The sequence below is a fragment of the Crocodylus siamensis genome, chromosome 12 (genome assembly GCF_052110815.1).
Source record: "Crocodylus siamensis isolate JL-2025a chromosome 12, ASM5211081v1, whole genome shotgun sequence".
Taxonomy (NCBI): Eukaryota; Metazoa; Chordata; order Crocodylia; family Crocodylidae; genus Crocodylus; species Crocodylus siamensis.
In genome coordinates this window covers 3,939,254-3,965,071 of record NC_143406.1, presented here as the reverse complement: position 1 = coordinate 3,965,071, position 25,818 = coordinate 3,939,254, and the positions used below count along the sequence as shown (strand labels likewise).

At 43.5% G+C, this 25,818-nt stretch overlaps 2 protein-coding genes across 2 annotated transcripts; one reads left to right on the top strand and one right to left on the bottom strand.

Moving 5' to 3' along the window:
- Positions 1 to 720: 720 nt before the first annotated feature.
- Positions 721 to 7,535, bottom strand: MRTO4 (MRT4 homolog, ribosome maturation factor). The gene is made up of 8 exons (XM_090024811.1): positions 7,434 to 7,535; positions 6,527 to 6,585; positions 5,837 to 5,940; positions 4,947 to 5,028; positions 3,668 to 3,735; positions 2,699 to 2,850; positions 1,893 to 1,969; positions 721 to 1,176 (listed from the first exon to the last, which is right to left on the bottom strand). The coding sequence occupies exons 1-8, from the start codon at positions 7,459 to 7,461 to the stop codon at positions 1,027 to 1,029; spliced, it is 720 nt and encodes a 239-aa protein (XP_089880937.1). The 5' UTR covers positions 7,462 to 7,535; the 3' UTR covers positions 721 to 1,026.
- On the top strand, positions 7,522 to 25,575 carry EMC1 (ER membrane protein complex subunit 1). Its single transcript, XM_090024807.1, has 23 exons — positions 7,522 to 7,688; positions 9,071 to 9,195; positions 9,837 to 9,902; positions 10,411 to 10,504; positions 11,007 to 11,135; positions 11,827 to 11,953; positions 12,472 to 12,621; positions 13,106 to 13,273; positions 13,829 to 13,900; positions 14,581 to 14,640; positions 15,537 to 15,659; positions 16,504 to 16,600; positions 17,516 to 17,632; positions 18,454 to 18,653; positions 18,909 to 19,058; positions 19,665 to 19,826; positions 20,409 to 20,528; positions 21,176 to 21,313; positions 21,787 to 21,960; positions 22,131 to 22,341; positions 22,755 to 22,839; positions 23,406 to 23,535; positions 23,776 to 25,575. Exons 1-23 carry the CDS (start codon positions 7,600 to 7,602, stop codon positions 23,953 to 23,955), a joined length of 2,967 nt encoding a protein of 988 aa, XP_089880933.1. The 5' UTR covers positions 7,522 to 7,599; the 3' UTR covers positions 23,956 to 25,575.
- The last annotated feature ends 243 nt before the right edge of the window (positions 25,576 to 25,818 follow it).

Sequence of the window (25,818 nt, the reverse complement as noted above, 5' to 3'; positions counted from 1 at the left end):
AGCTACAGGCTTCTTAAAACATGTTTAAGAGCATAACTGAAGGAATGATCTTTGTTTTGGTGTTGGGGAAACTCAAGCACAGGAACCGTTCCATTTGTTCAGTAACTAATGGCTGTGTAACACTGTCTTCTCCCAGTTTTACTGAAGATGCCTATTTGGACATTAGGCCGAGGTCCTGGCTTAAGAGGCAAATATTAAACTTTATTTTGCCTAGAGCGGCATGTTGAATTGTCAGCATGCCACCAGTAAAGGCTGGAGTTATGCCCAGGCTCCCTTAATGTGTGAAACGCATTAATTGTAATAAGTCAGATGATAACATCATCAGAATGATGTCCTCCCCTTCTGCCTCGACAGTAACATTTATTCCACTGCCTACGGTTTTAAATAATTTTCCTTCTCTCTAAAATAAGGAAACCAAGTCATTTGATAAAGTGTGATTAAAATAGCCTGAGATGGAGGAGGGAGAAACTATAGTGGTAACAGCTGTTTGGTTTGGCTGTTGGCCTTAAATTTTTAATTCACATCTGTACTCAGAAATAGACTTGGCTGTAGGCTGACCTAGTTGGCATTCCTTGTTGACTGGCATCTTTCTCTGTTAAAACTAACAGACTTATGGGGCGACTCTAGAGAGAAGTTGCATCTCTACTGGAAAGCAACAAGTTCTAAGCAGTTCTCTGAGGAGGAAAGATTGTAGCAATGAAGTAGATTTGTGCACATACACACTGAGTCTGAAAAATAGATTTATAGGGAAGGGTTTTGTTTTCCACATGATCTTTACCCTGTTCTCAGATTCTGTAAGGTCTCTCTCTCAGCCTCAGGGTTTCCCACCCAAGCAGTGATAAGCTGCACTGAAAGTGTCCAAATTGTAATTTTTTTATATAAAATTTAATGGCAACTTCCATGATAGATAACAAGTCCGAGATGGTCAATTTCATCCTGCTCCAACTGGGAGAGAAACATAGGCTTCTACTGATCGTCCCTAAAACAGAACAACACTGTCTCTTGTGTCCTTCAGTAGCCTTGCTACTAGTCGTCATCGTCATCGTCCTCCTCCTCTTCCTCCATTTCCTCTAGTTCTTCTGCGTCTTTGGCCAGCTGCTGGAAGTCTCCTGTCTCAGAGTTCCACACACATTTGATGGTCACTTTAAATTCTGACATCTCATAGCCAAACAGTTTCTAAAAAAGAAACAGGAAATCATCACTAATGGTTCTAATCTCTTTGTGCCTAAATTGTACACTTACAGTAGAAGCCATTTTTAAATAGGGGGATGGCAGGTGAGGTAGGAATTAAAAGGCTCACTTTTGGAGAGGCATGTTGGCAAATGAACTACAACAATCACCTATATGCAGATAGTTTTCTTTGTCCATTTGCTACATGGTAAGTACTTTTATTGCTGTTCTCATCATGCCTGCTGTAAGCTGACTAGAATGTGAGGGTTAGGGTCTAGGAATGAGGTCAGATGTTATGCACAACTCATTTAGCAATACCCTGGCCATACAGGGAACTTGAACCTAGTAATTTTCCTGTTTTTACAAATAAGCAATAACTGCCTCTCAAACACTAGTCAGCAGCTGGGCTCCCACAGTTGTCCCTTGGATTATCAGTTTTTCAAGCACGTCATTAATTCCCTGTCTTAAGCATTATTGCTTACAGGGCAAACAGTTTTTAGAAAGCATATCAAGCTGTAACAAACAGCAGCTACCCTACATCCTGATTGGTTCCTATAACTGCAGTCATGTCACTTGAGCCCAAATGGCTTCGAGGCACAGAATTTATCTTTATATCCAGACCAACTTGGCACTCTTGGGGCAGCTTAGTGGATGGTGTAATGACAAATGCTGGCTTTTGCTGAATGGCAGTTGTGCAGATGTGCTGGAAGTATGTTACTCACCAACACACGAGCCTGTTCAGGAGTCAGGACATCCCCCTCCTTACAGATTTCATAATCTGAAAGCAGTGTCACCACTCCTGCAAGAACATGGAAAAAGGAAGGTGGGATGAATGGCACTTGAGGCAGAGGACCACTGAGGTCACCTGAAACTTCCCATCTGGGACTTTTGCTACCAACATTGTAATGAAGCTAGTTGGACTCCATTCCATCCAGCAGGGTTTCAGTGATGGTTCTTAACTTAAGTTTACCATTTATTCTGATTTTCCCTCTGTCCTTCAAAACTGGTTGATCTTGATCTAGGCTTGCTTATTTGAACTCTTAACAATATATACAGATTCATTCTTGAAACCAGTCTGTCACAGCCAAAGGTGAACCCTGTGATTGATCTATTGTTATGTAGTCAGAAAATGACAGATATGAAACAAGTGTTGAAGTCTTGTTCATGGCTTACTCATTTTCATGCAAATATCAGTTCAGCCTGTTTCTACCAAAGGAATTTGGAGGAGGGAAATCAATAAACTACTCCATGTGTTAGTTTTTGCAAAGACCTAGCAGGACACAAATGTTATTTTCCAGTTGAGAAATCCTTGTTATTTGTAGGTCAGGTTCCTGGGCTCACCCATGCCAGAATGTTATGATATGGAAAAAACAAATATGAAATTAACGGGGACTTGTATCAGATGTTCCCCACTGAACATCTGCTTCTGTTATCTAGTTCTTCTTGTGAGACCCCATGTGTATAAGACACTAACAGAAATGCTACCAAGGTTTAAAAGAAAATTCAGTAAGGCCCCTGCCCCAAATACCTTTCTTCAAAGCAGTTGGCAGTCCCAGCTGTCGTAACTGAGGCTCCATGGAGTGGGGAAACTGCTCCAGGGGCCCCGTGTCCAGACTCACTGTGTATGGTGCTTTGTTACCTGCACGGGCAAAGTCCATCTCTTTGAACTCTGAGAACCATCTAGGAGAGAAGACCAGGGAGCAAGAGCATTAGCTATCTGTGAAGTCACCACTCACTGAAGTCTTACATGGGAAGAATCAGCCTGGACTAGTACCTCCCCTACCCCCAAAAAGCAAAGACGCAGCAAAAACAGCACCTCGTTATGGTTTTCTACTGATGTTCACCACTATGGCACCACATGTCTTCCATGTAAGAGAACAAACTGCTTTAAGAATAACTGCTTGAGCCTCTGGCTCTTGTTAGCTTATAGAAGGCTCTGAGAGCAGAGCCTTCTATTTTTGGGGGAGTGAGTGATAGAGGGAGAGAAGGGGGTGGGTAACTGAGTTTGTTGATATTCCCTCTGTTTTTGATGGGAAAAAATAGCTTTGCAGGGAGCAAATTTGCAAGGTTTCCTAAAACATCATTAAAGAAACTCATCCCTTCCCAGCTGAGTTCACAATAATCCCCTAACAGATTCCTCTGTATAGTCTGGCTGGGGTGAATGACGGGCCAGATTATCAAAAGATGTTATGCTGCTTCCATGCCACCTCCTCTGCAGCCAGACAACACCTGAAGACAGTTTGTACTTCTCTGTGTTATCAGAGGTGGGACTCTGGTGCCTTGCTGCTGTTTGAAAATGTCCTGAAGGCTAAGAGTGAGATCAACACCAAGATAAACTAGAGATCTGCTGCCCAACACTAGCTTTCATTTCACGGAGAGGGAAGAGGTTCTTGGTCTGCACTTTAATTCTCTGTCAAGATGCTTTATTAACAGTCACAGTCCCAGTAAAATGAAGACCCTCTGTCATTAGGCTCAGTCTGCCCCCAGTAAGACTTACTCATTCACTTCATTTGTGGTACGATTGGTAAAGAGGAGACCAACTTCACCTCGCAGATGTTTGCTGATCTAGAAAATGAGAGGCACATGAAACACAGCAGTATATTTATGAGCAGTGCCAAAGACCCTTCAAAACAAAATATATCCAGGCTGTGGTGGAACTTGAAGAAGCCTGGATAAACCACAGGGCCCTATCCTCCCATATGCAGATAGCAACTAAACAAACCTAAAGTTTCTTGCATTCCTTTGCAGGGTGATTAATGTTGGGAAGCAGGTTAAATTAAGGATACAATTGCATGAATTTTCCTGACAGGAAACTTCTCTCCTGGTTGAGGAAAGCCACGGTTTAGCAGAACATACCCACACTAGGCTGTGAAGGATGATTGTCATGAGAGGAGAGAAAGGGTTGTGAATCATTGGGTTGGGGGACTGGATGGAAATCAAGCTTCCGAGAAGGTCGATAAGGAAAAGCATGAGAACCTGATTTTGGGACGTCACTAAGATCTACTCTCATGTTGGGGCGCTTAGCATGCAGGTTTAGTTTTTCAAACTGCAGAACTCCATGGGGTTGAGACACCCCATTTTTTAAAGCTTGAATACTGGATGCTGGGAAGATTCCCAGAACCAGTTCCAGTCCTGGTTCAGCAACAGAACTAAACAGAATTGAAAGCCTGTCTATCATAGGGGGGCCTCTGTAGTTCCCACTGGACAGTCTTCCTATTTTTACTGCAGAAGGATTACACAGGATAGAGTTGCTACAGTACTATTAAGGAATGTCTCCCGACTGAATATCCTGTGAATATTCAGTGTTCTGGGGCTGGGAAAGGGAAGTCCTGTTTCATCTTCATGCACTTGTCCTTATGTGCACTGAAGGATAACTCCTTCACTGCACTCAAATTGATGTATAGCGAGTGAAGCTATACTAGGTGGCAGCTAGTATCAGAGGTTGCCCAGACTGGAAATGGGGCCACATCATCCCAAAGTTCACCTGAAGATGCAACAAATTAGTGAAAGGCTGACTTTGTAGTATTATTCTTCTGGTAGCACGTAGGTGTCCCAGTAACAGACCCACTTCCCTAGGTGCTGAACAAACATGGAACAGACAGTCCCTGCCGTAAAGATCTTCCCATCTAATTATTAACCCTATTTATGGCAGATGGAAAAATACTGATCCAGTCTGGTTGTTTACAGCAGTTCTAGCATTTCCCTCTTAGAGGTTTACACAAAGCAGAGATTACTTCCGAAACACAAGTGCAAAAACTCCAGGAGTCAGAACCTACCTTGTGCAAGTTCTCCTTGTACTCATCGGCTGGACCTCGGCCCAGGGCCACCATCATGACCTTATTTTTTCCAAAAAATATCCTTTAAAAAAAAAAAATAAATAAACTAAACTGCAAGACTCCATGGTCTCAGTACACCAGAGATGATTAATCATGGACCAAGGTAAGTATTCTTCATTGCAACTGTTTTCCTTTCTGATATTACTAAATGAACAGAGAGTGTTGAGACTTTTCCTGTTGTAACAAATTTCAAGAAAACAAGAGTTCTTTCCTGAATGACACACACTTTATCTGACCTTTAAATATTTTTTATGGTTCTCTGCATCCTCCCCAATCAAACCTAGTACTTACTCCTGCGGAACTCCACTAGACACATCTCCATTTAGTGGCCATTCCCACCGAGATGTCAGCTGGCTCGTTTTTAACGTACGCACATTACATACTTTCTTGGTGCTGTGTAGTGCTAATACTGAAATCAAAATGTCACATGGTATCAAATTAAATATTTTATAGCTGGGGTGTCAAACTCATCTAGCGGGATCCAGCCCCCCCTGCTGTGTGCAACCTGGATTTGCAACGCTTGCTGTTTGCACGGTATGTGCCAGCTCCATCCCTAGGCACTGTATGCAGCATGCACCTGCCCTGCCTCACACAGAACATGGGGAGCTGGTCCAGGTCATGTACTATGCACAGTGTGCGTGAAGCCAGTTTATGGGCCTGATCCAGTCCAGCATGCAGGGCCTGCCTGGCACAAGCCCCACATGCAGCCCATGCCCCCATCCCTGCCCCTGAATTATGTACAAAAACCCGCTTAAGCTCTGTGCAAACTTAGAATGCAACATGCAGAAGCATCAATCACAAGGGAAGACATCTGAGAAACTGCTCCTTACCTGCTGTGTTTCCAGGCAGTTCTGATGTCTTTTAGCTTGTTGTTTCTCATGTTGGCAACAGAGAAAATAAAGAGGTATCTGTAGGTATCCACACATTTCCGCAGCTATAAGAAAGCACGTTATGCAGTTGTAATGAACGGTGGAAGATTTCCAACTTCACACCAATACACATAATCAGCATAAAGATAATGGCCTGGAAGCAGTATTTAGGATTTTATATACACATTGCTAACTGCCCAGCCCCCATTAGGTACTGATAATGATACAACTTCTTTTTTTTTTTTAATGTGAGCTTTCTTTATTTGAACTGTTCAATTGGGAAACTACCAGATTCTGCATTAAACAACTGTATAAACATAGGATTTCCCAAAATATATAAGAGAACCCGTAATTTTTTTTTTGTGGAGTGGATGGATCAAGCTCCAAGCCTATGTCCCAGCCCCAAAAATCCATTTCATATAAATTCTTCACATCAAGGATGTATCAGTTATTCTGAACTTTAATATAAAGTCTTCCCATTGAAGATGCATCAGACATTAAACTGAATCCATAAATACTAAATTGAACCCATACATTAACTCCACAGTGTGGACCCTGGTAGAAGTCAATACCAGGGAAGATGGTAAGGTTGTGTTTCTCTGTAACACACACCAGGAATTCACACCCAGCTCCTCAGATGTGCGCTCTTACCTCTTCTATTAAGTTTTGTTTGGCTTCTAAACCTTTCTTTCTGGTTTTTGTCAAGGAAACTGGGAAAAGAAAAGAAAACCAGCATCAGTAGGAGTGATAAGCCGGCCGCTGCTTATGTGAAACAGGACTACAAAGCACAACAACAGAAGCACACCAGTGGACACAGGGCGCTTAGCAATCCACCTTATATTGATGTTTTTGATTCAGTCTCACCACAGTCTTGTCCTGCTGACCATTCGCAAGGTTTTAGGGGTCAGAGTGTCCCTAGGGTGACACTCAGACATAGGCTGCCCAGGACCCTGGGGTGGCCATCACAGAGGACTGGCCGGTTGTCCTCCGTTGATACGAAACCGGATGCCTTGATGTCCTCTGTTTGTCTCTCAAAGAGAAAAACGTGTTCTCATTCTTCAAGAGAAAAACAGAGGACATCAAGGCGCTGGGGTTTCATATCAAGAGAGGACGACAGAGTAGGAAAAAACTGGAAGGTCATCTATGGTGGCCGCCCTAACCCGTACAGAAGGAGGGCCCAAAAATGGTGACAATAATTAGTATCATGATTGTCGCTGAAAAGGGAAGTTTGCCGGGAACTGGCTGACAGCGCCTCGCCGAGGTAGGGGCTTTCACAAAGCGCATGGGCATCAGCAGCACCACGTATGCTGGAAAGCTTCGGTGAGGCCACTGGACTGGTCTTCCGGGGGGCCCCTGACAAACGTCAAGCTTATGCCGCAATGAACCCACTGATCTCATTTAAAGCATGGTTTGGCCACACTCCCAATCAAACAAAGCGGGCTACAACGAGAAATTAAAGCCAATATTGTTCCCCCCCCCGCCGCCCCCTAATATGCGGGTGCCCGCTTCCTAACACGCTTCAACGCAACGTGTGCGCGAAGCGGCGGGGGACACTCACCCTTCTTGTCGCGCTTGGACTTGGGCATGGCTCGCACGTTGCGCCGCCGCCAGGACCCTTCCGCCGCGAGGGCTGCCGGGAGTCCACCAGGACTGTCCGCTCAGGTGCCTGCGAGCGGCGCCCGCTTCCGGCGCCGCGGGGGCTGCTGGGATCGCTACGGACTGTCATGGCGGGCGGCGCGCGGCTGTGGGCGCTGCTGCCGCTGCCGCTGCTGGTGGCCGCCGTGTACGAGGACCAAGTGGGCAAGTTCGACTGGTGCGTGCGGACACGGGCCACGGGCTGAGGGTCGGGCTCGGACCAGCCACTCCGGGGCACACGGGGAGGGACAATTTCCCAGCGCTTCGTTGTCCATTTGTAACCGGCCCTCGCCTCATCACACTCCTTACTACCACGAGTGGAGGCCGGCACAGTGTGAGGCCCGCGTGGCAGGTTTCACTGCCGTTGTTTTTGGGCTGTTTTCCTTCAACTTCAGCAAGCAGTGTAAAGGAAGGACACGCTAGTGTGTCCTTATTATAGAAAAAATAATTTCTTCCAACATAAAAGCTTGGCATTTGGTTGAATATAACGTTTGAACCCCATTAAGTGTGGTGCATTTAATTCCCCCCGCCCCGATCAAATCCTTGTGGCTGTTGGAACATAAAAAGATTAATTTTATGTTTCAATTAGCCACAAGTATTTGAAGTGAAACATTCAATGAGGACAACAAAATAAAGTTAAAAAGTACCCCCACGTTAATGTTATGTCCCAGTAGCCACAAGTATTTGAACTGAAATATTCAGTGAGGACAAAAAAGGGTGCGATGGGGTGCTGCACAATATCAGCACTGTTAGGGGTGGGAACATGATCCGCAAGGTGAACCCAGGGATTTGGTGCAGGGATTCGTAGTGTTAAAAGGATTCCGACCCGTTGTGGATTTCTGAGTTCTTCGCAACAAAAGAGTTGCTCTATAATTCTCTGTAGTAAAAAAAACAAAACAAAGAGAACCCCAAAACATAGCTTGCATTTTCCAAGTCAAGCCTGAACTGCTGCTCTAGCTCGGTCTGAACTTCTGTAGAATTGGGTTTGACATAGAGTCCCAGGCCGTCAGAGTTCAGCTTCTTTCTGAAGTGATTTTCTCCACCCCCCAACTAAGAAAGAAATTGGTCTGGTTGCTCTCTGCCAGTCCTCATCAATGGCATTCGTGATTGCCCTGTCTTTTGTCTTTTGTGTTATAGCCATGTACAGGTGCTCCTCGCTTAATGTAGTTATGTTCTTGAAAAATGTGACTTTAGCAAAGCCAGTTAAATCACAGTAGTTACCTATTAGCAGGAGGCGACCAAACAGTGTTATAACTGAACATTGCACAACTTTAAGTATGTTCCTTAATAGATCGGCAACGTAATAATGAAACAACATTAAGTGAGGAGTACCTGTACTCTAATTTTTATCGTCCTTTTCCTATTCATAGTTTCTAGGGTCGGAAGGGACCTGAACAGATCATCAAGTCCAACCCCTTGCCCTGGGCAGGAACGAGTGCTGGGATCATAATACCCCAGCCAGATATCTATCCAACCTCCTCTTGAAGGCCCCCAAGAAGGAGGTTCGTGCAGTACGTTCTTTTTGTTTCTTACACCTTTACTGAATCTTTTCTTCCTTAGGAGACAGCAGTATGTGGGAAAACTCAAGTTTGCCTCTTTGGAAGCCTCGCAAGGGTCCAAGAAGCTTATTGTGGCTACGGAGAAAAACGTGATGGCTGCTTTGAATTCCAGAAATGGGGAAATCTGTGAGTGGAGCACGGCTTTACATGTTAGGCTGTTTACTACCTCACATTGCAACTAGCACATCTGGGACCAAAATTAAGCCCTGGTAGATATTCAAATTGAAAAATTACAGCTTGTATCAAAGCTTGCGCTTTAACCCTCTTACCATGAATTAGGTGGTAAATGTGAATGAGACATGGCTTTAGCTTTCCTAGAGACAGGAATCTGCATGTTTCTCGCTCTGCATTTGTCAGTTTTATTTTATTTCTTTCATGCCAAGGGGCTTTGTTTCCTATCTTCAAATATCAGTTGATTAGATGCTGATATGGCATGTCTGTGCCTTTGCTTATATCTAGACCTGTTCTTAACCAACATAGTAGGATCAAGAACTGAATGGGGCATGACATTTCAACTCCTCTCTTTCATCCCTCAGACTTACTCTTCCAGGTTACAGATGAGGCACTTTTCAGAGGCAATTATGTGAAAGTTTATGTTGGTGTTGCTCATGTTGTACCTGCCCCATGGTTGAGCAGATGCTGTCAGTCTGTAGCACTGTCACCTGGTACCTTTTATCAGCATGACACTGGGAAGGAGACGAAGGTGATTCTAATGTACGTGGGGGGAGATGGAAGCTTGTTCTTACTTGATGCCTTGTTCCTTTCAGTGTGGCGCCATGTAGATAAAGGGACTCCTGAAGGAGCTATAGATGCCATGCTGATCCATGGACAGGGTAAGCAAAGCAGTTAGGCCTTCCAGCGTAACAAGTGTTTGGTTTTACAGAATTATGGCTGAGAATTCAATAGAGGGCTAAATGCGCTAGAGCTTGTGGCTTTGATCCTGTGGTGGGGACAGACATTGTTAATGTGTACTTACTTCTTAGCTTTTCCTCTTCTGTGTGGATGAGCATTATTTTTTACTGCTCTGCTCTGTTGGATTTGCTGTGTAGTGCAGGCTAGGACTACAGCTACACAAAATGTTTTTTATGATTTGTGCTCATCCCCCTGGGCCTTTAGTGCCAGGAATAAAAGTGACTTACAACACACATCATTGTCTGGAAACTACATTGTGATCACCCTCACTGCTGTGCAGCTGACCAGGTGACAGTTGGGTAACTACATATGCCAGATGTGTTGTACCGTCCTACTGGTGTGAGTAGAACAGTAATTTGTAGAATCAGCAATGAAATAGTTAATGAAGACAACAAAACAGTAATAGGGTTGTTCTCATCCCAACTCCAGATGCCATTACTGTGTCCAGTGGTGGGCGTATTCTGCGTTCCTGGGAGACGAACATTGGAGGACTGAACTGGGAAACATCACTGGACACTGGCAGGTGGGAACTCTTGAGCAGACTGTCAATTCAGAAGGCGAAATTTGTTTTCCCTATAGGTATATTTTAAGGAAAGTAGCTCAAATATTGCTAACATGACACCTGAGGGATTATACTTGATCCTGTAGTAACCTGGTACGTTTTTTTTTTTTTTTAATCGACATCAAAATGAGGCTAAAGATTTTGTATCTGGGCTTGTCAGATGCAAGATGCAATTAAAACCTTGAGTTAGATCAGAGTTTCCTGCTTGTTGATTGAAACTGTGATTGAAATCACTTTGAAATAGTCCATTGTGTCTATCTCTAGAGAGCTGTCTGTTAAAGTTCTACACTGTCAACTGTACATAATGGAGGGTAGCTATTTTTTTGGAAAAAACGTTGGTCATAGCTACTGTGGTGGGGAAGTAGATGGCTGTTTTCTGTTACTTGGTGGTTGCTATGGCTCCAGGAGCTAGGTAGTATCTCTGTGTTCATCATTTCACTCCCTATTTCTGACATGTGCTTAGTTTCCAGATGGCTACTTTAGTAGGTCTGCAGGATGTGGCAAAGTATGTGGCTGTCCTGAAGAAGTCTGCCCTCTCGCTTCATTACCTTTCCAATGGACACCAGAAATGGGTGGAGCATTTACCAGAAAGGTAAAAATCTGAAACAAAGTACTTGAGGATCATGTACAGATCACTGGTTCAGAGCCTATTTTCTGCCATGGTACCTATGTGCTTTTTTAACTGTGCATGTATGTCATCAACCAAACGGAGGGGGTTTGTTCCTTCTCCTGGCATAGCTTTGTGAACATATAGATCTCTTGAGAGAGGGACTGTACGAAGAGAGTGTCCATCTGCGTAATATCAGGAGGGAAGGGGCTAGTGCACCAAAATGCTGCCTTTTTAGTGCTGGCAGGTTATAAACCATGGGTGTTGTGATTTGTGCATAATACAGTACTTACAGACTTGAGAGAGAAGACACGTAATATCTTAGAGCAGTAGAACAGAAATCAGTCAGGAGATGATTTCTCATGCAGAGAAGCAGGAAGCTACTAATAAAAGAACTGTATTAACTAAAGCAAGCCACTTTGCACATAGCAGCTTCCAGTCTGAATGTCAGGGCCTACTATGTGGGGCACTGGAACATAAAACTGAGGAAAAGGAATTCCTAAGGCACGTCTGTGTCAATGTGAAGAATCTTTCTGGTTTGCTATATTTTTGGTGGTTTACCCAGTCTGTCCTTGTGAAACTCATGTCAACATTAAACAGGGCTGTAGAACAGGGAGCTTTAAGCACAGGTTTGGGTGCTGTACATCGTGATTTGTTGCTGCTGCTTTTCTCACAGTGAGAGTGCCCAGTACCAGCTGTTGTATTCCTATGGAACCGGGGTGATATATTCCATTGGATTTGTTTCTCAAAGCCATTTGAATGTTTTGACCTTCAGCCTGGAGGATGGAGACATTTCAAAACAGGTATATTTTGTTGATTCAGGATGGAAACTCTTGTCACCATATTGGCTCTAGAATGGATCCTATGTAACAGAAGTGCTCTCATCTTTAGCACGGTAGCTAAGGAAGTTAACTCTGTTGATGATACATGGATGAGATGGTATCCTCTCCCCATGAAATAGCACAGGGACCCAGAAGTTGAATTTACAACTGCATGTCTTCCAAGTTTGGTGGACTCATGGTGAAGTTGAGAGCAGTTGGGTTTTGGTGTCAGATTGATGACAATTTCTCCTTGAGTTACAGGTTAAAATGTCCTTGTTTTAAATATTCCAGAAAAATTATGCACTCTTGGTTGATGAATGAAGTTCTTCTGTTTTTTTTATGTTGGCTTTTATTGGTGTAACTAAGACAAGTGTTGACGTGTATGCTAAGCCATGGACCACATGCTATCCAGCAAGATGGAAGCAAACTGACACAGCCAAGTTTCCCCTTGGAATTCCTTTGCAGGTTTGCAAACCTGTTGCATCTTTCTTACCCAACAGATAAGAGTTTCAGTCCCCTGGATGAAGAGCCTGAGTGGTGCCTGTAATGTCATAGGGGAGGCAGTGCTGGTGTGTGTGGACACCGATACACATTCACTCTATGCTCTATCTCTGGAAACTGAACACGAGATGAAACAAATCCCGCTACAGGTAAGCCACCCTCAAATAGCCTTCCACACACAGCTTACTTGAGGTTCGGTTAGCCAGTCCAGAGTGGCAATATCAGGGTCACCAATTTCAGAAGTGTCCAGTGTGTGTGTGTACTTGGGGAGGAGACTTTAGTACATACCATAATAATTTGGTGGAGGGAGAAGAGATTACATCCTCTCTATCTAATGGTAGTTTCTGTGCCCAAGTTTTTAGTTCTTCAACCTTTCCTGTGATGTCTTGTCTTGGGAACTGGTCCTTCCTGCAGTGTCAGTTGGGAACCTAGTAGACACTTCAGAGGTTCTCACTATGCCTCTACCTATAGCCTGATGTAGTCTACCTCAGTGGTAGGTCATTGGGCCATGGTGGATTCAGAACCACTGGCCGAACCCTTTGTAAAGCTTGGATTGCTTGTGGGGAAGGGATGCGTCTGTTCTGGTTGTCTGAGAGTTTCAATTTCCACCTTTTTGTTTGTTCTTCCTCCCAGTCACTTGACCTGGAATTTGCTGACAGATTTCAGCCGAGGATATTAACCACCCAGCCCAGTCCTGTCAGTGTCTCCCGGACTCAGTTTTTCCTGCAGCTATCTTCAAGTCGCTTCACATTGCTGCAGTACAAACATGGGCTGCTAAGTCACCTCCGGGACTTCCAGCAGGTAAACAAGGCAAATATTACCATGGAACTGAACTGAAGTTGAAATTTCAGTGGGTTTGAGAGTAGGACTGGCTGCGTTCATCAGGAAAACAAGTTCCTGTATAAATCGCACATTAAACATTATGAAAAAATACACTGAGTTTCAATTATGCCTTCTACAGCAGCAGTTGAAAACCGTTCTTATCTCACCTATGCTGTTTGTTTTTAAAATCAATTTAGGGACATACAAGCGCTGCTGGCGCTTGTAAATGTCGAGTAAGTTTACCAAAACTAGACTTGGGCTAGGCAAAGAGCCTTAGTACTGTGCGTGCCGGTAGTTCCAGTGGACTAGTGGCTACAAAGAATTGTAACCTGTTCCAGCTAATTAGAGATGAGGTACATGCTCGGTGATTGTACTCAGGGATTGTGAAGAAATCTGTTAAGGGTTGTTAGCTCCCTTTCCACTCAAGCTGCTCTGCAGTTCAATTCACTTCACTACAATGGGGACCACTCTTCTTAAGTCCTGCTTAGTTTAAGGCTCTGACCATGTTCTTATTTCTGCTCCTTCCATTTTCAGGCAACTTTGGTGAGTTTTGCAACAACTGGGGAGAAGACTGTGGCTGCTGTCCTGACTTGCAGGAATGAAGTGGTTAGTACAACCCAGTTGCACAGGGTACATACCCGAATTCCATGTAGGATCTAGTTGATGCAAGCAAAGTGCAAAAATTATGCGATGTGGACTGCTGCAAGCTGATAAAACTTAGGCGAGCGTAGGCTTCATAGACAGACACAGCTTGAGGTTGGACTTCGTAAGTATTCCTCTCTGAGGCTGTGACAGGTTGATTTCAAATGACCCTCACTCCCATTTTCTAGGGTTTGTGAGCTCCAAAGTTTCCTTTCATCTCCGGATTAGCCGTGGGAACAGCCAGACTTTGTAGCCTGGATGGAGCCAACTAAATAACTTCTCCCCTCAGCTGATGGTCCAAATATTGTGGTAATAACTTGTATGGAGCTAGATACAGAAGACTATCGTGCTGCTGTTTTGCTAGGTGTCATTGCAACCTCTTTGTAGGCCTGAGTTAACCAGGAATTCAAACAGGGCAACTCCTTTAAGGAGACAAAGGTACACATCCTATACGTGTAAAATATAATACAAACGTTCTCTCGCAGATATTACATAACTTTCTCCTTTATCAGTATGGCTATCATTTGCCCAAGTTCGGCAGAGCTAGGAGAGAGAACTTGCTTTTGTGAAAAACTGAGGATGCTGTGTTCTCCATGCCTTTTTCATGTTTACAAACCCTGTTTCTATTCTGGCGTTCATTGCAGAAATCTGCAAGTCCGGATGGCCTTCATACTGGAAACACTTTGGGACATCCCCATAGGCCGGTATGGAAATTAGCTCATTCATAGGAGTTAAAGGCATTCTTTGTAATCATTGGTCTGCTCCTTTCTGTTAAGCTTAAGAGGCAGAATGGAGGGAAGGACACTGTTATCCTGGAGAGTAATATTTGTGCAACAGTTTGATTCGTTTTTATGCAAAATCACCTTTGGGCTCTGTATTTCCTGAAACCATTCCGCTGGCTGAACACAGTGCCTGCTTTCGGCCTTTAATTTAAGGACTGCTCTTCGGTAGATCCCGCATTTCCCATCCTAAAAAGGGAAGCTACTTTTTAAATATGGAATTTTATGTAGAGTTTCCAATGTATTTAGAAGGAGAGAGTGCTTAGTACTTGGAGCAGGACACCAGGAAATACGAATTCTATTTCCAGATTAGCCACTGATTTGCTTAGTGATTAGCAAAAGTTTTAGAGCCATTTGTGCCTCAGTTTGCCCATTAATTTGATGCCATGTATCCGAGGCACTGAGGCTCAAATGATTGCTTATAAAGTACTTTTTAGATCTTTATAGAAGAAAAAACACATTATAAGAACTTGCTCTGTGGTGTGTGGGTTTGGTTCCCACCCCCTGCTGCCTTCCTTTTTTTTTCTTTTGCAAGTGGGATTAAAATTACAGCAATTGCTCTCAGGAAATAAAATTGGAACTGTGTCTTAAAGCTAATATTACTTGTAGTTTCAGTTACTAAGCTCAAACTGGTGTGCGGTGTTATGTGCTGTTAGGCACTTGCTGTGTTCTACTGCAGAAAGCCTGCACTATAGGGTTGGGAAGTAATCCCTGTAAGTAGTTTATTCTGAAGCACAGTATGCAGTTATCTGTGAGAAGAGGCCGCGTGTAAGTGTAGATTGTGTGTGTTTAGTTCAGCTTGTTTTTGCATAATGTTCTAGGAATTCCCAGACTGTTCCAACCACACCTACAATATTAACCTCTATTTGGTTGAAACTGGGCAAAGACTGCTGGAAACCACAATAACCTTCAACTTTGAGCAAAGTGGTGCCAGGCCTGAGCAGGTAAGATGGGGCCTGTCACTGAAAAGGGGGTGGATGGGAGTTTGTCTTGAACTCAGTCATAGATAAACTCTGAGTCTTATTGAAGCCTTTTTGCTGCTGCTCCTCCACTCAAACAGAAAAGACTCTTATCTGAGGCAGCGTGTCTGTTAGATAGGACACTGTTCTGAGAATCAAGGAGAGCTGGATTCTCCTTTTCCCTATAAAACTAACCTATTGTTTGGTCCTGACCAGTTTACTTCACTTCTTGTGTGTTAATTTCCACAACTGGAAAATGTGGTTAATTGGATTTATCTACATGTGTAAAATGCTAAAAGAAGTAAAGGTGGAAAGTACTGCATGAAATGGTAGCTCTTCTTAACTGCCAGGGTTGGATAGAGTTCTTGGGGTCACTGTTAATGAGAAGTGTGCAAAACTACATGTACTTGTGCTGCACGTGAGCCAGGTGTGGTGTTAAAGCTTATTTTGGATTTAGATTGGGATCGAAGACTCAGGATGACTTTATAGGCAAAGAGGAGCCTTGAGATCATGCAGAAGAATATTGCCAACCACAAAAGAGCCGTTGCATTTGCTGACCTGCTCTTTGTTTCTGTATGTTGATCTCAGCAATTTACGATACCTGAAGGACCATAAGAGCCATATACAACCAGACTGTAGTCTGAGCAGCATATAATTTAGCCGTTAGCCTTACAGTAAGCATCTAATGATTGCTTCCAAACCTTAAATAGAACAGAGTGATCTTAAATCCTTTTATTTTGATCGTACTTTGTGGATTGAATTGTATATTTCTCATCCAGCAGTTGGTTAAAGCCTTCCTTTTCCTTTTCCTTGTAACCCCTCTTCCCAGCTGTACATCCAAGTCTTTCTGAAGAAAGATGACTCTGTGGGCTACCGAGCTCTGGTGCAAACAGAAGACCACATGCTTGTGTTCCTCCAGCAGCCAGGTAACTTGAAACCAGGTTGGCTGATTATCCCTTTTCTGCTATGTAGACTCAAGGAGCATAGGACTTGGGTAGTGGAATCCAGCCTCGTTGTTGCATGCAGACATGTCTTTTAATTGCTGAAAGTTTGAATGGTGTCAGTTCAGTGATCATTGTAAAAGTTACTTAGCCGAACCTCGTGGGTGAGAGTGAAGACTAACAATATATTGCCCCCACAACTTCAGTTTTTTTATGTTACTACAGGTGAGAATCCAGTTACGTCACATTCTTGAGGCGGGGAGGACAGGGGAGTCTAGTTGGCTTTACTAAACTTGTCAGGAGTTCACGGTTCTGTCTGTTCAGAACTTACTACAGGATTAGTGATCCAAGTCATATCATGGTTATTCTTCAATGCGCCAGCAAAAAAAGAAGGGACTTTACTTAAGCAAATGATGTTACGCTACAGTTGGGTTTGAAAGTCATCTTAGTGACTTGAATCTCAGGCCTTGCAAGAATGTTTGCGTTTGAACTTCCTAGCTCATATGTAAAGAAAAAAATGGTTTGATGACTTCAGTACTTTCCAGACTATTCATAGTTCAGGTCATTGGTATGTCCTTTCAGCAATAGCTATAGCTTAATAACATGGTTTTCTTGTCACGGATTACATATTGCTATATACTACACAGTAAAAATAGATACCTGGGTTGGTTCCAAAACGCAGCATTTTGTGATGAAACACACATTTACCTTTGAGAGCCAGATGGTGAGTATATCAGTCTTGAGTGTTAAGGATAGTTGGCAGTCCATTTTAAGTGGCTAGGTTTGGAAGAGCTGCTTCGGTTCTGTCAGTTTTCTGTGCTGCATTCATTGCTGAGAAGGGAAACACATTTGTGCTTTTCTTTGATTTGCCTATGTTACCTCATCTTTGTATCCCTTCAGGAAAAGTTCTGTGGAGCAGAGAGGAATCGTTGGCAGAAGTAGTAAGCTTGGAGATGGTGGATCTACCCCTGACAGGTGCACAGGCTGAGCTGGAAGGAGAGTTTGGAAAGAAAGCAGGTAATAGACAAGGCTTTGCTGAGGGGAAAAGTTGAAATTGCTTGAAGGGGTTTAGTTTTACTTTTTTTTTTTTACCTGTTGGTATAGTTTCAGCATCTTTATCCCTAACATTGGGATTTCACCTCCCAGATTTCCTCTGTAGAAAGTATGAGCAAAGCGAACTGAAATGCACTTGATTTTCAAGGCTTGGAGTGGTCTGTCCAGTTCCCTTATGCAGCTAGATCATGCATGTTCTCTAGTTGTGGTTTCTCTGAACACAGTGTTGTAAGAAATTTCAGCCAGGTGACTCTTTCCAAAACAGTCCCTTTAGTCTCCTTTATTGTCCTACTCTGAAGAGTGAATTGTTAATTGCCTTTTGTTCATTATTTCTTTTCTTGCTGTCCTGGATGCAGCTATTCAAGGTAACCTAAATGGTCATGCAGTTCTTTCCTGTCCTTTTTGACAGTCTCCTTTTCTGGTGGGTCTTTATCTTCGTTGTGTTTCTGAGTGCAGAGATGCAATCTCAGTATGCCCATTAGCTTTAGTTATGCACTTATATGAATGGCTAGGGTGAAAAACCCAAGGAAGAGACTGATCTCAAGTCAAGCCTCCTTGTAAAGTATAGAGTGCCTGGATTATGCACTATGCTGGGGGCAGGGGTTGGTTTAATGAAGGGGTGGCACTGGGATTAAATATGATTTGCTTATCATGAAGGGTGAAGTAGAGTTTTCTTACTGTAGAAATGGCAGCATATAACTTAGACTGTGGCTCTGCTGTGTGTTCATTTCCCCCACTGTGATTATTCCTTTCTACACTAACTGTTGTCACTGACCTGTTTGCAGATGGCTTGCTGGGGATGTTTCTGAAGCGCCTGTCCTCCCAGCTCATCCTGTTGCAGGCCTGGACTGCTCACCTCTGGAAGATGTTCTATGATGCCAGAAAGCCACGGAGCCAAATTAAGAATGAGATCAATATTGACAATTTGGCTAGAGATGAGTTCAACCTGCAGAAAATGATGGTGATGGTGACAGCCTCAGGAAAGGTGAGGGGAGCACAGCTTGGAAAGCTGTTCCTGGAACATAGAAAACAATCTCGGGGAGGGGGCTGATGAGGGGAATTCAGTGTCTGGGACTCTTGCCAGGGTAGGAAAGATGAGGATACCAGCAGTGTTTTAATGTGGACAAGGGAAAAGACATGGGTCTTTCCTCTTCATCATACTCCAAAGCTCAGTGCAACTTTTGGATGTGAAAGACCTTCTTTTACAGGTGTTGGCTTTCCTTTTGTCTCTGTCCATCAGCTCTTTGGCATTGAAAGCAGTTCTGGCACCATCCTATGGAAGCAGTACCTGAAGAATGTGAGGCCTGGCTCTTCCTTTAAACTCATGGTCCAGAGAACTACAGCCCACTTCCCACACCCTCCACAATGTACACTGCTTGTTAAAGACAAGGTGAGTCCTCTGCCCCACACTTAACATGGGTCTTAGTTGTATAGAAATGAAATTCCCCTCACCAGCCTCTACCCTTCAGAAAAGTAGCTTTCACTATGATTAGGCCAAAAAAGAATAGAACAGGCGAGTGATGGGAAGACAGATGCAGAGAAACACTCTAAGCAGCAAGGCCAAAATATCTGGCTTGCTTTTTAAATGTGTTTGTTTTACATTTTAAGAGAGAATTTCGCCCTGTGCCTTTGCTAGCTGCATGTAGAAAATAGGAGCCTGTGTACATTAGCTAGATAGAAAAGGCTACCAGTCACCAAGCAGCATGCAACCAGCTAAAGGAAAGGCATCTTCATTTGTGTTGGACAAAGTATGTGTAGGATCCAGTCAGAACTTAATATAACTTATGTGGTACAGTGGAACCAGCTGAAAACAGCGTTTCAATACCCAGCACCTTCATCTATAGGAAAGGGGCCCAGGGAAGGAAGGAAAGGGCTGTTGGGAGTCAAACTCCGGGTATAAATGGCCAAACTTGCAGACAGCTTCAGAATCTGGGAAACACCCCGACTCTTTTCTTTGCTTGTGCTTCAGAGTTTCCCATTGCATTGTGTGTTTTAGGAGACCAAGATGAGCTCCCTCTATGTCTTCAACCCCATCTTTGGGAAGCGAAGTCAGGTGGCTCCCCCAGTTCTAAAGCGCCCAATCCTTCAGACTTTGCTTCTGCCCATCATGGATCAAGACTATGCCAAAGTGCTTCTTCTGATTGATGATGAATTCAAGGTACTTGCCACCACAAGGCAACTTATTCTCCATCTCCAGGATAAATCTCTCCCCTTGTGGGTCAAGGGATAAAAATGTTATCAAGCTGCAGTTCACAAAAGAGATGACACTATCTCGAGGGGACTTCATAAAGATAGAACTTCATATTAAATCATTTCCTTATCCATGTAACAAAGAACCCTTTTCTCTGCACTGAGCGGCACAGCCTTCTTCACTGCATTTGGTTATCTCACACTACAGGGCAAGCTGATCTGTATTCAAAAATGGAATTGTTCTTGCACTTGAAGAACATCAAGAGAATCCATCTAGTCATGTGCTGATTGGCAAACTTCCCTGGTTGTTAAGCCTCGCACCTATGTTTTTAATCTGCATCAAACTAGCTGTCTTTCTTACCAGCCAGCATAGGAGAGTAGTGCCCTCTGCCTTTGTTTTGCTGAATTCCACCTTTTTGTTGAGCAGTAAAAGTCAGTGGAATTTACATCTGTGGTGAATCTGATCCAGTGAGTTTTCATTGGACTTGATTTACTTTTACTTGTAAATTTGTAAACATAGATGTTCACCGAGTTTTCTTTACCTTCCCAGGTTACAGCTTTCCCTGCAACTAAAAATGTCCTCCGCCAGTTAGAAGAAATAGCTCCCTCCATATTTTTTTACTTAGTGGATGCTGATCAGGGCAAGCTCTCTGGATTCAGGCTGCGAAAGGTATGGAAGATTTAAGGTGAACTCTGCATATGGGTTTTCAGTTCAGGTAGCCAGAAAATGATACAGAACCTAGATTGGCAGCAAGGTAGTTCCTTTGTGTACCACCAGAAGAATGATACCGACTCTCAGTATCGTAAGCAACAACTTTGCCTCAGAGGGTTATCAGTAGGATGGCTCTTTGTAGTGTTTAATGGGATTTTTGATGTGATGAGCGAGTGTTAGAGTTTGTTACTGACTTCTTCCAGTTCTCCAAAGATTCATAAGGTCTTTGTAAACTCACAATTGCAGAAATGCATTAGTGAAGAATCCAGACTCATCAGTAACTTCTTCCTGTAGGCTGGCAAGATTAGAAAAGAAGGAACAGTTCTTCCATATTTCTCTATTTTCCTGGGTACAGAGCACTGTGGGGCTAAGAGAAAACAAGAGCACAGTTATCCAGACGTTCTTTCCCCTAGAGCCTTAAGACCCTACTGCCTGTTCTGAGAAACTGGCTGTCCTAGACAAAATGCCAGGCCAGAGGGAGCACTGCTTTGAACTGGTGTGGTAAATCCAATGGAACGTTTTAGGAGCATTCCCCATTTGTTATGGAAGTGGAGACTATTTTTGAAGGATGAGATAAAGCCACATGTTGCACCTTGTTTCCATAGGATTTGACGACAGAGGAGAGCTGGGAGATGACCATATCGGCTGAAGTACAGAGGATAGTGACCGTGAAGGGAAAGAGGTCCAATGAGCATGTGCACTCGCAGGGCCGTGTGATGGGTGATCGTAGTGTCCTCTATAAGGTACTGCAGACATGTGAAAAGTTGTGTCTTGTCACATTTGCCTCAAAGAGAAGCTTTTAAATAAGTGTCTCAAAACTTTTTTGCTCCTCTTCTCTCCTGATCGAGGAACAGAGCTTTGTAAATCAAATACCATTTTTAGGAGCTGAGTTATCACCTGAGATGTGCCAATTGGTGCCCTGCGATGCTTAGTTTGTGTGGACATAATGGTGTCTCTAAACTTTTGTAGACGCTAAGACAAGTTGAATTTGGCATGGGATGTTTCCTTTGCGTGACTGCTTTCAGAAGGCAGTTAAAGACCACTCACATCTTCAATGATACCTGGAGAAGATAATAGCTTTCTTGATCACTATCTGTGCTTAATGGTAAAGGGTTTTTTTCCTTGCATCTTTGGCCACAGAGGTCTGCGACCATTTGCGGATACAGCAGCATTTGCAGAAACAAGCATCTCTGTTTCTCTCTTCTCACCCTTTCAGTCTTTGAATCCTAACCTGCTCGCAGTGGTGACCGAGAGCACGGATACACATCATGAACGCACCTTCATTGGAATCTATCTGATTGATGGGGTCACAGGCCGGATCATCCACTCTTCTGTGCAGAAGAAAGCAAAAGGACCCGTCCACATTGTCCATTCAGAAAACTGGGTGGTGGTAAGGACAAGTCAATGCTTTTAATGCTTTGTGTTTCAGAAAGAGAGGCAGTTATCTTCACTGTTGGCATATTTGCTAACCTTGCTCTCACTAGCTGCTACCTCTATGTGTTCACTTGTGCCCTACTGCCTTGCCTGGCTTCCTGATCGGTGTCTTCCCCTTTATTTTAGTACCAATACTGGAACACCAAGGCACGCCGGAATGAGTTCACTGTGTTAGAGCTGTATGAAGGGACGGAGCAGTATAACGCCACAGCCTTCAGCTCCCTCGACCGCCCATTCTTGCCTCAAGTCCTCCAACAGTCCTATATCTTTCCATCTGCCATCAGTGCCATGGAGGCCACCATCACTGAACGTGGAATCACCAGCCGTCACTTGCTCAGTAAGAATTGCATTAGGGCGGGGTGGAGGGTCTGAGTTACCTGCGTGTCAACTTTTATATGCAAGGAAAAAACTCTGCAATGTCTAGGAGAGTTATCTGCCATGGTAATTCCTGGGCTTGTTTGAAAGAAAAGTATATCTTTAGGTAGCCAGGGCCCTTCATCCTGTATATAAACTCTGTGCTTTATATATTCTGCCTGGCTGTGCCATGATAGTTCACTCGCAGGCTGCCTTTAGAACAACATTTGTATGCAGCTCTATAATGCAGCTCTGCTTGTCTTTATGAGCCTGCTTTTCATGGCTGGCAGGTAATGGTGTCTCCATATTCTGTGGCATGCATCAGGAGGCCAGCTAGATTAGCCCTGCGAGCTCAACAGCAATTTGCTTCTAAGATATACTTCTTTTGATGTACAGTTGGGCTTCCCTCTGGGGCAATTCTTTCCCTTCCGAAGGCTCTGCTGGATCCTCGACGCCCAGAGATCCCTACAGAACAAAGCAGGTAGGAAAAATTCCGGAGCAGTAACTCTTTTTTCCTCCCCTCACTAAGAGTGGATAAATTAAACATGGTAGCCTGGAATGGATTTTTTTTTTTTTTTTTTTTTTATCCATTCCATCTGGCCAGTTTCACAGTAACTCTTAATCTGAATATAGTGGTTACTGTCTTCTAGGTAATTGGATTGCATTGCTACCAATCCAGGTTTGAGTAAACTGATGTGTAATACAGATAGGTTCTAAAAAGCATCTTCTGCCAGCATTCTGGTAATTAGTAACCCACATAATTAACTGAGGTTTTTAGGAGGATACTTCAACTGATACACTCCCAAAGCCTTGAACTATACAGGGTCTTGCAGCTTAAGAGCCCTAAAATCTAGCTATAGCCAGTTCTTGGCTATCAGGTTTTTCCGCTCTTCCTTCCTTTATCCACCACTGAACGACCCTGCTCAACAATCCTTATAAAGATTCTAGTCTAGTATCACCAGACTTGTAAATCTCAAGTAAGACTGCGAGAGAGTTCCCTCTGTATCGTGTTGAGTTGGATTTTGATCCTCCTCTGTTGTCTTTCAGAGAAGAGAACTTGATTCCCTATTCCCCAGATGTGCAAATCCATGCTGAGAGGTTTATCAACTACAATCAAACTATATCTCGAATGAGAGGGATTTATACAGCCCCTTCAGGTCTGGAGTCTACGTGCCTGGTGAGTTACAGAACAGGTGTACTTTGTAAAATCCGGCACTGAGGGATCTAAGAGGATAGTTTCAAAACTTCTTGCAAGGAGGAGGCTGTAACTTCAGGCCACATGATAGCTCATTACTTCATGGTTTCATGAACTGTATTTTGTTTAATCACAACCATAGGTATGGGTCTGGCGCTGTGTGTGTATATATAAACTAGATTTGTGCTTTATGCTGCCCTAATAGCTTATGGTCTCATTTAGGTTGTTGCTTTTGGGCTGGACATCTACCAAACCAGAGTCTACCCGTCCAAGCAGTTTGACGTTCTGAAAGATGATTATGACTACGTGCTGATAAGCAGCGTCCTGTTTGGACTGGTTTTTGCCACTATGATTACAAAGAGACTTGCTCAGGTGAAGCTGCTGAACCGTGCGTGGCGGTAAGCAGACGAGTGAAGGGGACACCGAGACTGGAAAAGAGGCTGACTGGGATTCTGAGTAGCTGATCATCTCCAGGAGCTCACACCATAAGTCAGCTTAAATATATGTTACAAAACGCACGGCTGTGAACGAGGCAGGGATTTATATCACAGTTCTGCTGGGGAAGATTTAAAGGGAGGAGCTGCCAGTAGAGGAAATGTTTAATACCTCTAGGGAGATTTCCTTTCCAGGACCAGACATTTTAATGAGATTAAAAAGATTCATCAGTCAGCCCAAGACGTCACTGAATCAGTCAGGAAAAAGAACCTGTTTTCTTCAAAGCCCCAAAATTTGGTGACTCCATTATTTTTCCAGAAGCACTTTCCCCAACCTTTAACAGAGATTAATGCCAAGATATTAAGGATGTATTTTTTTCCCCTCTAGTTTGGGGTGTACTTCCAGACCACATGATGGCTTGCCTCTTACCTGCCCCCAAACATAACTAAAATCTTGGTAAGAAGGAGGATCCCTTCAATAATATGTGCTGTAGTAAGAAAATCAGAGTTTGTAAATGTGTGAGCTGCTGTACGTGGGGCATGAGAAGAGGGGACATTGGGTAAGTTCGCCAGGAGAATATCTAAATGATGCACGCAGATACACACTGACTGACCAGCTCATTTAAAGAAATTGCAATGACACAAGGGGGAGTTTGAGGGAAGATACTGGTGAATAAAACTTTTCTGTAGCCTTTATTTATTGCAACTGCTTTTTAGTTTATTAAATGTTTGCACAACACAGACCTCATTGCTTGGATGTTCCTGGGGATATTTTTCTCTGGTTAAAAAATATATTTTGATGTGTGAGAGCAAACATGAAATGCCAGTTGCCTTGAACTGCATCTGTAAACACTCTGCATTCACAGTGAAAAACTAAGTGATAACATGAAACTGGGTTTAAGAATGTTGTGGGGGGTTGTTTGTTTGTTTGTAGGTTTTTTTAGAGTGAAGAGACTTGCAATTTATTTTCCTTCCATGTATCATGGATGGTCATTCTTGGCATGAATTTTAATATTCTAATTTTCTAATTTTTAAGTTATAAGTTGTTCTTGGCACAACTTGTTGGAATATTAAAGGTATTTCAGCACAGCCCACTGCAGCACTATGCAGAAATACCCAAATGAGCTCAGGTACTAGAAGCAGTGTAGCTTCCTTAATGTAGTGCTCCATTTGGGCTAATTGTCACTTCATTAGTATCACACTCCAGCTGGACTAAGTAGCCTTGGTGGAGTGCCTCGCTAATGCAGCTGTACTGTATCTGATAATCAAATATCCTTGGTTAGAAACAGCATTGCTATGGTACTGCACTGTGCTGTACAAACATACCCCAAGTGTTCACATTTATGTTGGGCAGCCTGTGTGCTGAAATGGTTGCAGCTTCGAACACTGAGCCGAAGGGCTTTGTTTGCTGCTTTGGAAGGAGCCTGTGCTTGAGGTATGCTGAAGCGGGGTGTAACCGGATGGCCAGTATCTGTAACAAACTTGATTTTGTTTTCAACTGTGAAAGTGGTTGCATTGCCTGGAGGACTGTGGGATCAGCCCTTTGTATCCATGTGCAGGTCATTAAATAAAAGCAGTTTGGTCAGTAGCCATGAGAAACATCGTGTATTTCTGCGAGAACGCTGTGGTGGTCGGGGTCTGTGTCAGCACTTGTTCAAAAAGGACACAATAAGACCTTTACCTCCTTTGATACATGCGTGTGTATGTAAAGAATTTTTCCAACTATTTGAGCTGGTCTAACAAAAGATATCAGATTTACCCAAAGAACCTTGTCTACCAACACGGCTACAAGCTACACCTCTGTAACACACACGTGTGCGTATGTGCGTGT